Raw genomic sequence first — 12,748 nt, 5'->3', positions numbered from 1 at the left:
CCCCCTCCTGAACCTTTTGCCCAGTTATTGGATGGAGCTGTAGAAGATGTGTGCTGTCAGTGCCCTGAGATATGACATCAGGAGAAGGGCAGGATCCAGTGGGAACCCGAGGCTGTGGCACTCACATGTCCAGTTGGAGATGCGCCGGGGTGAGGATGTGTAGGGACCAGCCACAGTGCTGACCTCAAAGGTGTAGAGGGTCCCAGGGTGGAGGTCATTGTAGGTGAAGTTTGTGACACCCCTGAGTAAGGAGCTGTTCCTCACAGGCTGCTCTGCAAGGCTGAGGACCAGCAGATAGCCCTCCCCTGTTGCCTCCTCCCAGCTGGCCAGCAGGCTGTGGGGGCTACCCTGGCTGGACAGGCTCACACCAGATGGTGCTTGTGGTTCTGCAAGGGACAAGGACAGAACAACACAGGGCAGTGCATCAGGCAGGAGACTGCTTTCACAAGGTATTTTCAAATTGCTCTAGGTGACCCTAGACTAGATGATCTCCAGAGGTCCCTTCCAACCCAATCACAGTTCTGTGATTCTGTGCCCTGCAGCTGTCTCCATCCCACTCAGGGCAGAAGGGGCTGCAGGGAGAGCTCTTAGTGTCCTCAGCACCATGGTTTGGAGCTCCCCACACTGTGTACAGCTCCAATCATCCCTTCCCAGAGTGGCAGCTCTGGGACAGCATCAACTGTGGCTCCAAAAGTCACCCAGGAGAGACCAAGCACAGGGAGATGCCCCCTCTGGGAGGGGCTGGTGGTGCTTCCTGCCCACCCATCCAGCTGTGCTAAGGGAAAGGGAGGAAGCTGCCTGCAGCATGCCGGAGTCCAGAAAGCACAAAGCAGGATCTGGTATTGATCTGTGCCCAACGCCTGCTGGCACAAGCCTGCCCAGGACCTCTGAGCCCCTGCTCACCAGGAACTGTGGGGAGGCAGATTTTGCTGCTCTGATGCACATCCTACTCTTGAGACCAGGTGTCCCAGGTGCCCTGTTCCTGTGCCTGCCTCACCCCCAGCCCCTCCATCAGGCAGAAGGAGCAGCCTCAAGGGCCATGCACGGCCTTTCTGCTCACCTGTCCAGGCTGCTGTGCTGTGTGCTGATGCCCTATGTGGCCCTGCCACCACCACCACCTGCACAGAGTACTGCTGGCCAGGGCTCAGCCCGTGGAAGGTGACGTGGTCATTGTCCCCACCAACGGAGATGTTCCTCGTCGGAGAACTGTCCTCTCCCTCTCGCAGTGTCACCAGGTAGAACTCCCTCTGTCCCCCTGGGATACTCCAGCGAGCCTCTAAGGAGTTCTGCTCCTCTGCACTGCTCAGGGTCACGTTGCCAGGGCTCAGAGGGTCTGGAAGGGAATAGGACTGTGTGAGTCAGGGTGATTGGGTACTCTGTACCCCTTATCTCCTGAGCTTCATTCCCGGCAGGGTTACATCCAGCCTTACACATCCTTTTGGAGCGAGCCATCTGCACTCCCCAGCACAAACATTCCTGGACTAACAGAGTCCAGACAAAGCTGGCAGCCTTGCAGAGAAATTCTTAAAAGTCTCCCTCCACTCCATTCACTTCCCATCATGAGCTTGCTGATATTCCCAGGAACTGGCCTGGACCAAACTCCTGGCCAGACACCCCTGGCTCGTGTGTCTGGCATGGGGAATTTTGTTCAGTGGAGCAGGTCAGAGCTGCAGACAGCAACAGCAGAGATCAGCCTCACTCCAGAGCAGACACAAACCAGCTGGAGCTCTGGAGGCCTTCCAAAATCCCATCTGCACAGTCAGCAGAGCAGGGAGCAGGCGCCAGCTTCCCAGGCTGGCAGGTGGAGCAGGAAGGAGCTGGAGACTTGACACCTGGTGGCACTCAGGTCCTTCCAGCACTCACATCACCAGTGTTTGGCCAGTGCCAGGGTAAGTCAATGGCCACAGCAGCTCTGAGTCTGCAGCTTGGCACCTCCATCATTTCAGCACCAATGCTACCCTGGTGTTCATTGTGAATCTGCTCTACCCTCTCCATTTCCCTCCTGGTTCTCCTGGAAACATCTGGGAGGGCAAGTTCAGAACTGGAACATTTTACTGGGCTATGGATGTGGTGTCACCAGCAATATCCCCCTCTTTCAGGGCCGTCATCAGCTTGAGGCCAGAGCAGAGAGTGAGCTGGGGGAATGGTGCAATAGTGGGTTCTGGGAGGGCTGCCCTCACTGTTTTGACCTGCCAGAGGCTCCTGGATTCCTTGGCTGTATTTGCACAGTACCCATCATGTTGGGTTATCAGGTGCTACCACAAAATATCCTTGACAACAATCAAAGGGCACTGAAAATCCATTTCATAGAATCATAGAATTGTGGAATGGTTTAGATTGGAAAGGACCTTGAAGCTCATCCTGTTTCAGCCCCCCTGCCATGGGCAGGGGCACCTTCCACTATCCCAGCCCTCCAGCCCTGTCCAACCTGGCCTTGGAAACTTCCAGGGATGGGGCAGCCACAACTTCTCTGGGTAACCTGTGTCAGGGCCTCAGCACCCTCACAGGGAAAAATTTCTTCCTAACATCTAATCTGAATCTCTCCTATTTTAGTTTAAAACCGTTCACCCCTTGTCCTATCACTGTAAAATTATGCCCATGTAAAAATTTTTTCACATTCTTCCATAAACTCCTCCCAGAGGCCTCCAGTTCAAACCAGCTCAACTGCTGCTCCTTGTCCCATTTTTCTGCTGTCCTTGTACAGCCCTGAGGCACATGAGAGCCAAGCCCCAGCAGCACTGAACACCAGTGAGATCTACTGTTTTTCCATCCTCCTTCTAGGACAGAGACCACAGGTTGCTCCCAAGGCATCCCAGGGAGAAGCAGCAGCACAGGAGATCCACCTGCTGAAGGGATTCACTGGCCCCACTACAGCAGTGCCCCAGAGCTGGGTCCTGGAGAAGCTTTTGGCCAGGTCCAAGCAAAATCACCCTGTGCTCCCAAGGCTTTGTCAGGAGACCAGGGTTCAGAGGCTGGACCATAGGCAGGGAGAAAGCTGGGGTCACCAAGTTCATACTCACATGTCCAGGCAGTGGCATTGGGTCCCACTATGCTGTAGGAGCCAGCCATGGCACTGAGCCCCAGCCAGTACTGAGTGCCAGGGTGGAGATGCTGGAAGGTGTAGCTGGTGAGGCCCCTCCTGGCTGACAGGGTCGTGCTGATCTTTTGGGTGAGGAGGTTGCGGAGCTCAAGGTGGAGCCAGGCGGCCCCTGCAGCGCCTGCCCAGGAGGCGACGAGGCTGGTGCTGGAACCTGGGCTGAGCCTCAGCTGGCTGGGGACAGAGGGAGCTGAGGGGAAGAGCAGGACACAGCAAGGTTCAGCACTGGGGCTGCAGGTCTGGTAGGGGTCTACTGAAGGCTGTCCCTCCCATGGCACTTCCCACACAGGTTGGAGGGCCCTTGAGGTCCCTCCACATGATCGTGCTCTTTCAGGCTGCAGGGCAGAGGAGTGGCAGACTGGATACTGCAGCAATCCTGCAGCACTCCTGCAGCCAAAAGATCCAGGATCCCCAGACTGCCCCTGTCCCTTGGGAACAGACAAATCCAAGCCATGGGTGCTGCAAGGGAGGCCCAAGGTGCAAAGTCTTCCCCTTGGCCCAGGCACTAGGCTCACAGTGGGGATGTGAAACATTCCACCTGTTCCCCACCATACACAAGCTCTCCATCTCAAGCCTGGACACCTCTGCCCCTTGCCAGTCCAGCACATGTGCTGCATCCTTCCTGCCAAACCCTTTCAACCACCCCTCCCTCCTTGGCAGGCACACCATCACTCCCTACCTGTCCACTGGTGGATGCTGGTGCTGGCCTGGCTGGACCCAGCCAGCGTGCTGACCTTCAGGGCATACTCGCTGCCAGCCAGCAGCCCATCAAAGAGGAAGGTGGAGGCGCTGGGCAGGAGGGACACGTTCCTCACCAGGCTCTGGGAGTCGCTGTGCCACAGTGCCAGGCTGTAGCCGTCCCGCTGGCCGTGCCCGTGTGCCCAGGCTGCCCGCAGCGACGCCGAGCTCCCGCCGCTGCTCAGGCTCAGGTTGCGCACAGGTGCTGGACCTGCATGGGACATGGCACAGGCACCGCTCACCTGGGAGTGCCTGACCTGGAGAACTGCTCACAGGCTGGTGGAACTCACCTCTGCCTGGTGAGGTGCTGCCAGCCAGTGTCACAGGACCCAGTCACAGAATCCTGGAATGGTTTGGGTTGGAAGGGACTTTAAAGCTCATCCAGTCCCACCCCGGTTATGCGCAGGGATGCCCTCCACTGTCCCAAGTTGTTCCAAGCCCTGTCCAGCCTGGCTTTGGACACTTACAGGGATAGGGTAGCCAAAGTTTCTCTGGGCAACCTGTGCCAGGGTTTCACCACTCTCACAGGCAAGAATTTCTTCCTAAGATCTGATCTAAACTTCTCTGCCAGTTTAAAACTCTTCCCTCCTGTCCTGCCACCATACGCCCATGTAAAAAGCCCCTATTTCTCTATTTTCAAATCTCCTTTAGCTACTAAAAGGCATTTTAGGGTCACCCCGGAGCCTTCTCCTCTCTAGGCTGAACAAACCCAGCTAGCTCTCTCAGCCTGTTTCCAGAGCAGAGGGGCTCCACCAAGAATTCCCAAAGCACAGCCCCATCACCTCCTTGACCACTCACCAGCCTCCCATGTGTTGTGTGGGCTGCACCAACCCCTTGGATCAGTCTCAGTGGTTACTCTGAACTGAGCAGGGAGGCTTGTCAGGGCCAACACATAAAGGTGAAGCTATCATTACCTGGAAGTTCACCTGCTGACAGATCCCCTGTTCCTGCTGGCCCTGTGGGTCCTGCCACCTGCTCTTCCATGACAACCAGCTTCTGCTTCCACCACTGCTGCCTGACACCAGCCCCTCCACTGTCCAATCTCCTCCCTCCAGCTCTACTCTCCTTTGCTAGGTTTCCCACCTTCAACTGCACTGATTTACTCAAGGATCTTCTGGAGAGGTGCAGGCAAGGACTGCCATCCCCACCTGAGCTGTAGAGCCACCAGCCCTGTCCCCATCCCCAGCCCTTGGCACAGAGCAAGGCCTGGAGGTAAGCAATAATTGACAGAGATGTACCAAAATTGTGGAGCAGATGCTCTTTCCTTGCAGGCATTTCTAGACCTCCAGGCATGACATTTCTCACCCCTTGACTCTCTGCAAGCCACATCATGGGCTGGTCCATCATTACCTCCATTATTCAAGGAAGAGAAGATACAGCATGAAACCAGCTCATACAAGGTGCAGGGCAGGACCTTCCTTCACAAGGATGAGGGAATGACCCCTAAGGCTCTGGGGACCCAGGAAGGACCCTAGTTCTTGTGAAAGCGAGGAAAAGCCCAACCTCCCACAAACTTCAAACAGCCCAAAAATCACTGGTAGGAGCACTGAGGTCCTGGAGAGCCCTTACTTGTCTGTGCTGTGATGGTCTGGCTGGTGGTGTCCATGCAGGCCAGCGTGGCTGTCACCTCGATCTTGTAGCGTGTGCCAGGAGTCAGCCCATGGAACCAGAAGCTGGTGGTGTTGGGTCCAGCAGACCCATTCTGCAGCAGCATGCCCGACCCCAGGGAGGAGAGGGCAAGCAAATATCCTTTGGCACCTCCCTCTGGCTCGTCCCAGGACAGAAGGAGGGAGTCTGACCGGTCATGGCCACTCACACTGACGTTCAGCAGGGTGCCTGCAGAGGCAAATCCAAAACTCTCAGCAGGGATTGGTGGTGCTGGGTGCCAGCCTGCAGGGCCGGCTCCCAGCTACCCACCCTTTCTGGGCTACACCAGGCACTGGCCACCACCCTGACCCCAAGAGCCCTGAACAGCCTTTGGGAAACACAGGAATGTTCAAAAACTTTCATGGACTCAGGTCAAAGGAAGCTGCCAAAGAGATGCTCCTAAGCATGAAGCACCTGCTCCACTGGAGAAAGACCAGAAGGCTTCAGGTCATCACGTGCTTTGCCCAGAGAGTCCTGGTTTAAGGCAGAAAGCTCCCTGGCTGGGTAGAACCCATTGCTCATCACCTTGCTGTCTGGGCTTACAATACAGGACGTGATAAAAGGCGTCCATTCTATCACCATATGTTGAGGGCTGGGGCAGTGATCCTTAACTCCATGGGAGACATTCTGCTAATGGGCCATCCATTGAAGCCAGGCAGGGCATTGTTGTTTATCTTTTCACAACCCGTCCTTCCTCCAAAAAGTCATTTTCTGCTAATGGCCATTGAGTCCCACTGTGGGACTGATAAATTACTGCATCCCATTGGGAGTTGCTCCAGCCAGGGGGAAGAGCCCAACATTTCTTACCAAGATAAAAACAGAAGTTTTGGGACACTAAGGGAGCCCCTTGCTCCACTGGACTCCAGAGGAAAACCAGATTTCTCCACATCACCACTGGACCTTCAGAGGGAAACTGCACCTTGTACAGGAGCACTGCTCCAACTGAGCCACATCTGTCACTGCAGGAGGATGCAGCCACCATGGAATGGGATTGCTGCCAACACCCTGCCTGACGGGTGTCAGGTTGTACTCTGACTGTGTCAGGTTTTGGAGTTTGTTTCTTTGTAGTGCTGTATTTCTATTTTAATTTCCCTAGTAAAGAACTGTTATTCCTAATTCCCATATCTTTGCCTGAGAGCCCCTTGATTTCAAAATTATAATAATTTGGAGGGAGGGGGGTTTACATTCTCCATTTAAACGAGAGGCTCCTGCCTTTCTCAGCAGACACCTGTTCTCCAAACCAGGACATTAGCTCATCACCTTTGAGCCTGTCCAAAATATGTTGAAGGCTCTGGGTCCCCCATGGAGAAGCAAGACAGTGGCCAGTTAGGGGGTAGGATGGGTATGGCAGGAGGGCCATTATGCTCCCTGCAATAGTCTCTGCCTCTGTGTGGGCTCTGACAGAGGAGGGGGCAAAGGCTGCTTTGGGGGATCCAGACAGTGAGTCCCCATCCTGTCCAGTTCAGAGGTGACATGGGAAGAGTGGGAGACTACATACAGGGAGGGATTTGGGAGCAGCCTGGCCCCAGGCCCTGCTGAGATGTGTCCCTGCCTTGATTATGCTTCAGCAGTGAGGTCAGTGCGCTGGGGCTGTGGGGCCGGTGCTGTGGCATCCCAGTGGAGAGTGTCTGGGGACAGGGAAGTGGCACACAGGGCTTGGCCTGACCAGTGGGTCAGTGGTATTGAATTCCTGTCCTTAGAGCTGCTCAGGAGTCACCTACACAACAGGAGCCAGGCAGAGCCTGTCTGTCAGGCCCGAACTGGTGGCGTGACCAGGGCAGGGTCCACCCCTGCCCCACAATGTCTCCAGCAGATTATTACACACACCCATCCTCAGCCTTGCTGTCAGTCATGGAACCATTTAGGTTGGAAAAGCCCTTTAAGAGCATTGAGCTCAACTGTTCTCCCAGCACTGCCAAGTCCAGCACTAACCCAGGTCCCCAGGTGCCACATCCATGAGCCTTTTATTGCTCTCAGCCTTTGCAAAATGCCAGAACAGCTCTAGTGCTAATAAGACATTTGTGTAATAATTAGCACTTAAAATTCATGGTGTGCAACGTGTTATGACAGGCTTACCTAGGGTCTGGCACAGTGAGACAGCATGAACCAAGCACAAGTGCCCCAGAGGCTGGCCATGGGGAGCCCTTTACACAGCCAGGAAGGAGCAGTGTGGGGTGAGCCTGGGGCAGGGACACCATTGGCACGGCTCAGGAGCTGTGTGTGTCTTTCCCAGAGATTAACACTTTCAGAACTATGTGCAACTTCTGTTTCATTCAATGCTGTTGGTTTGGAGCCTGCTGGTGAGGGCAAAGGGACCAGAGGACATCAGGTGGACAGGAACAGGAGCACATAGTGCCCCTGGGAAAGGCCTTCTCAGTGCCAGCCCTGAGAAATTCAAGTGCATATTTAGGATCAGACAGCTCAGGAAAGGTTAGCTCAATGTAGCTGGGTGCCCATGGGTGAGGTGTCTATACCTGGGCCAGCTGCCCTGGGCTACCCTTGCTGTCAGCAGACACCTAGGGCACCAGCACAGCTGACCTGAACACAACCCACAGGTCACTGTCTGCCTGGCCTTCAGGCAGGGATGGTTTGTTACTGCAAACTCTTTCTTATCTCCTCAGTTCTCAGCCCATGTTTCTCTGCTTCTCCTGAGTTTTCAGCAGCTTCATCATCTGCCTCCCTCTGCCACCTTCCTCACATCTGCAGCACAAATGTATCTACAATGGGCCAGAGGCCTGTGACCCCAGCACTGTCCATGTTCCCACTAACCACATCACAGACAGTACATCCAGACACACCTCATTCCCTGACAGGTGCCTGTGGATCATCCAGGTGATTTCTGGCACAGGCTGATGCCATGTGAGCACTGTGCTGGCTCCAGGCCTATAGTAGCTGTGGGTCTGCCCCACAGATTCTGATCCTACCCAGGCAACTCCAAGGTTCTGGGCAGGGCACTGCTGCTGAGCCCACCCAGTACTCTGTGTGAGCAGGGAGCTCTGGAGTCTTGTCCATCTCTCATAGTGCCCCCATGCAGTTGGTTGCTGGAGAAGGATGGGACTGACTCTCCCCCTTCCCTGGGCATGATCTGTAGCCTGTAGTTAGCCAAAAGCAGAGTATTTACAAAGCCACTCTTAACTCCAAGAGTCCTGGTAGAGCACATCTGCTCATCTCACCCCTCCAGGAACTGAGACCATCCCACCCTCCTCAGCCTGGGAACCTCATTCCTGTGGCTCACCTCTTTCACCACGTGCATCCTGGCCCTCCAGTCCTGCCTGTGCTGTGTGGTTGCATCCCTCGCCCTGGAGGATTGAAGGTGTCAAGTGAGAGAGGGGCAGGATAAGGGGGGCTGAGTTGAGACCAACACCCGGGAGAGATGCCCTGTGCCAGGCCAGGGGTCATGCTGGCAAGGCACAGGTCCCACCCTGACATGGCATCTGTGGGCTGTGACCCATTTTCCTAGGAGAGCCTGGGTCACTTCTCAGACCTCCCTTAGTCTCTGCAGGGATACAGACTTGGCACACGCAGCTTGGGGGCTGCCCTGGCCTTCTGCACGGGACCTGGGGCTGCACAGCAGCATGGGGCGATGCCCACAGGGGAAGAAGCCACCAAACCAGCCAGGGCACAGAAAAAGAGAGGGAGGGATCGAGCTCTGGACAGGGCCTGGCAATCTCATTCCCTCTACAGGCACACCTCCTTCCCACCATCACGGGGAGAGGACGGAGGGACCACAGACCTCAGTTCAGCTGCCACATCCCACGGGCAGAACAGAGCGCCCGGAGCCCCTGGCACCCTCCCCGGCAGCGGGGACACCCTTTCTCTCACAGCCTGCTCCCAGCAGGGTGTGCCTGGCTTTGGACTGGCGTCAGTTCCCCCCACGTTAAAGGAAATGTCTCCTGCCCACTCCCTGTCCTGCAACAAGCCACAGCAGAACCATCATCTTCCTGGCGTTCTTTAACCTCGGCTTTGCAGGCAGACTCGTTCCGGCTCCCCACCGATCCCGGGGCTTTTGGCAGAGGAGAGGGAAGCGGCTGGGGATCCCTGGGAACAGCAGCGGAGGCAGTACGGGGCGAGGAGCCGCGCAGCCACGGCAACAGGGACACGCTGCGGTCCCAGGCAGTGGCCCAGGGTCCCACGGGCGAGGGGCAGCGGGGGAAGCGCCGCTCGGGACGGCGAACGCCGCTGATGTGGCGCAGCTGCACGGCCAGAGAGAGGCACCCGCAGCCCCGGGTCCCCCGGCGGGGCAGCCCCTCGCGGCAGCGAGCTGCGAGCCAAGAGCTGCGAGCCAAAGCGGGGGCTGGGGAGCCAAGCGCTTACCTCTGCCAGGGTCCCTGGGAGCCGCGGCACCCACAGCACCAGCAGCGGCAGCAGCAGTGACCTCATGGGGGACCTGGTGGCAGCAGATCAGAGGGATGACAAGTTGGGGTGAGGGGGCGGTTTCTTAGCAGTGGCTGTCCCCAGCCAGCCCCTTGTCCCACGGCAGCCAGGAGCCGTGTCCCCACATGCTTTCCGAGCGCGGATGACAAGATAGCATCAATGGGGACCGGCCAGAGCGTGGCACCTCGGCCGGGCCCGCTGTCCCTGGGCGAGGGCAGAGCTCGCCTCCGGCCCGGGAGAAGCCCAGCGGGGGCGGCTGCCTCTCGCTGGGCGCATTTGCTGTTGTCGCCGCAGGTTCGTGTCCTCTGCGGTGACTCCGCAGCTGGCCCGGAGAGCGCGGCTGCGGGCAGAGCTGCCGGCTGCGGGTGGGAGGTTCGCTGCTGGCCGGGGTCTCGGGGGACCTCGCTGCGGCGGGGGCTGTGCCGGGCTGGAGCCCGCTCCGCCAGCAGCAGCAGCTCCGGGAGGAGCGGGAGGGGCGGGAGGAGCCGGAGGGGAGGAGACAGCACCGGACTGATGGCGGCTCCAGGCTGGGAGGGCGCGCCCGAACCAGACTCCAGCGCAGGCAGGGAGGGAGGGAAGGGCGCTGGGCTGGGATGCTGCAGGGAGCCAGGGCACGAGTGTGGCCGCGGAGTGCTCTGCCCCTCGGCTCTCCCTGTGCCGCACCTTCAGGCACCCTTCAGCTCTGTGTGCTCTAATTCCCGCGCAGGTGCGGCTGGGGAGGGGGTTTTGGGCACGCCGAGGGCAGGACTGGGGTGTTCCTGTGCCGTGCCCGTGGCAGGCTGCGGCGAGGGCAGTGCACGCTTTGACAGCCTCCTGGGCGTGGCACAGAGGTGCCCAAACCACGCTTTGCCCATCTGAGGGAGGGGCTGTGCCCGGGTGGGAAGCCGCTGTACTTTGGGGGCTTGCCTCGGAGATCAGGCTGTGCTCCCAGGCTGCGTGCCGGGCCGTGCTGTGCGGTGCTGTGCGGTGTCTGAGCAATGCCTGGCCGAGTGCCAGCTCGCATTCAGAGCAGAGATGCCATTGGCTTCACATCAGCGCTGGAGATCTGGGACAGTGCTGGAAGAGGTTCAGTGATGCATCAGTCCGGAAGCCAGTACAGCCTTTGTGGCCGTGGGAGTTTATCCCAGTGGCCAGCATGGCCACCTATGGGGGCTATTCAAGCTCTGCTCATTACTGTGAGCCGTCGAGCTGTCAGAGGAGGACACATTCCACACCTGTCTTCTAGAACACCAGAATCCCTCGACAAAAGACTCAGAAGTTTGTCAGGTGGGACCTGTGACAGACAGAACAGCCCCCAGTATCTGGACTCCTGCATGCAGTTAAGAAGAGAGGGGGACGCAGGGGACCTAGTCTAGGACCCACCTCCAACCCTAGAGCCATACCCCAACCCTGCTGATAGCCCCCAGGCTGATGGAGCCAGCTGGGAAAGGGGACAGTGAACATGAATTCCCTTCCCTTTGCATGGGCAACAGTTAATTTCCCAGGTCCTGGCCAAGTGGGACTGGTGCCAGGAATCCGGGTCCATGGTCACAGTCACGTCTCTGCAGAGGTCCCTGCCTGGAGTGGGCTGAGGAAAAAGGAGCCCTGGCCCTGCAGCTCAGCCCAGCAGTGAGGGCTTGTCACTTTATCTAGGACTCAGATGTTCCCCCAGCAGAAAGGTACAGCTCTACCACCAAAGACTCTTCATGTCACTGTCTCCAGATCTACCCTTCCCTTGCACCCTGAACACAGAGATGAGGGTGGGAGCAAGGCAATGCCTTGGCTCCAGCACAGGCAAGATTTTTAACCTTTAATGCCCACAGCTCCAAGGGCTGAATGCCAAAAATGCCATGTGTACATTTGCTCGAGTGATGGATGCCCAGGGTAACAGCTGTGGCTCTTAGAGATCCCCTGATAAGAATTTGGGACTGAGATCCACCAGCACCTGGGGGGAGGAGGCTGACTCACCAACCAGTGCCACAGCCAGCTCTGGAGATACCCATCCCTGCTGCTGGACACTGGCATGATGGGCACCTGGTCACCCCCCAATGACCTGAGTGCAAGGTGGGTGCTCACAGGTACTGGGGTGACGTCGTCCAGCCCCTGAAATGGAGTACCTCCCCAAAAATGAGACAGGGGGAGATTTGGGCCTGATTGCTGTCTTCTCCAGTGGGCTGGGGACTGTTTTTAGAGGCCCCTTTCCAGAGCTGGGCAGCTGCTGCCGGCTGGGAGGAGGCTGGAGCTGTTGCTGCAGTGAGGGTTTGCCAGGTTTACCCGGGGGCCCAGGGCAGGATCAAGGAGGCTACAGCTGGCTGGTCCCCAAAATACGTTTGCAAAGGGGCTTTCAGTGGATGTCCCCATGCAGGCCCATTGTGGGGTGCAGGCTGCCAGCACAGGTGATCGCACTGTGGATGGGGAGCATGGGGTTGTTTGCTGCCATGAACAGCCTGGAGGGTGGCTGGGAGAGAGGTAGTGCAAAAAGTGCTGGGGATTGTGGTGTCTCTGGAGTGTGGCAGGTGATGGAAGAGCTGAATTTGAGGAGACCCTGGCTGTTGAAGCAGGGCTGGAAGGCCTTGCTGGGCTGAAAATTGTGATCCAGACACATGGGACAGAAGGGACCTTGATTTTGAAGGAAAATCCTGGAAAAAGATATTACATGCCCCAGTCAAAAGACAGTGTCCCCTGAAGTGGTGGCACGGACAGGAGGTTTTTCCAGGCTAGAGTCAAGGTGGGGCTCCTGCAGCTTCAAAGCACAGCAAAGAGCAGCTCCAGGCCAACAAGAGGCCAAACGCAGACACTGGAGTCCTGGGACACTCCAGCTGAGTTGTGCCTGCCTGGCCCAGCTGGAGAGAATCCGAGCCTGTGCATACTTACTGCACCTGCCTGGGCACAGCCTCGGTGCCCCTGCAGCAG

General features: G+C 57.5%; 1 protein-coding gene across 3 annotated transcripts in view; it reads right to left on the bottom strand.

The window, feature by feature from the left end:
• LOC117007197 (receptor-type tyrosine-protein phosphatase V-like) overlaps positions 1-10,260 on the bottom strand; it is a 35,618-nt gene extending 25,358 nt beyond the window's left edge. For 2 of the 3 annotated variants that reach the window (XM_033080172.2, XM_033080173.2), the window contains exons 1-7: positions 9,797-10,260; positions 8,718-8,781; positions 5,405-5,671; positions 3,777-4,046; positions 3,021-3,287; positions 1,061-1,333; positions 126-386 (exon numbers count right to left, since the gene is read on the bottom strand). In XM_033080172.2, coding sequence (XP_032936063.1) covers positions 126-386; positions 1,061-1,333; positions 3,021-3,287; positions 3,777-4,046; positions 5,405-5,671; positions 8,718-8,781; positions 9,797-9,862 — 1,468 coding nt within the window. In that variant the 5' untranslated portion in view covers positions 9,863-10,260. The remainder of the gene's footprint in view (positions 1-125; positions 387-1,060; positions 1,334-3,020; positions 3,288-3,776; positions 4,047-5,404; positions 5,672-8,717; positions 8,782-9,796) is intronic. The other variant, XM_033080174.1, reaches the window with a different exon arrangement.
• Between the last annotated feature and the right edge of the window lie 2,488 nt (positions 10,261-12,748).

This window comes from Catharus ustulatus, chromosome 25 (genome assembly GCF_009819885.2).
Source record: "Catharus ustulatus isolate bCatUst1 chromosome 25, bCatUst1.pri.v2, whole genome shotgun sequence".
Lineage (NCBI taxonomy): Eukaryota > Metazoa > Chordata > Aves > Passeriformes > Turdidae > Catharus > Catharus ustulatus.
The sequence above is the reverse complement of the archived record's forward strand: the minus strand, read 5'-3'. Positions and strand labels throughout refer to the sequence as shown.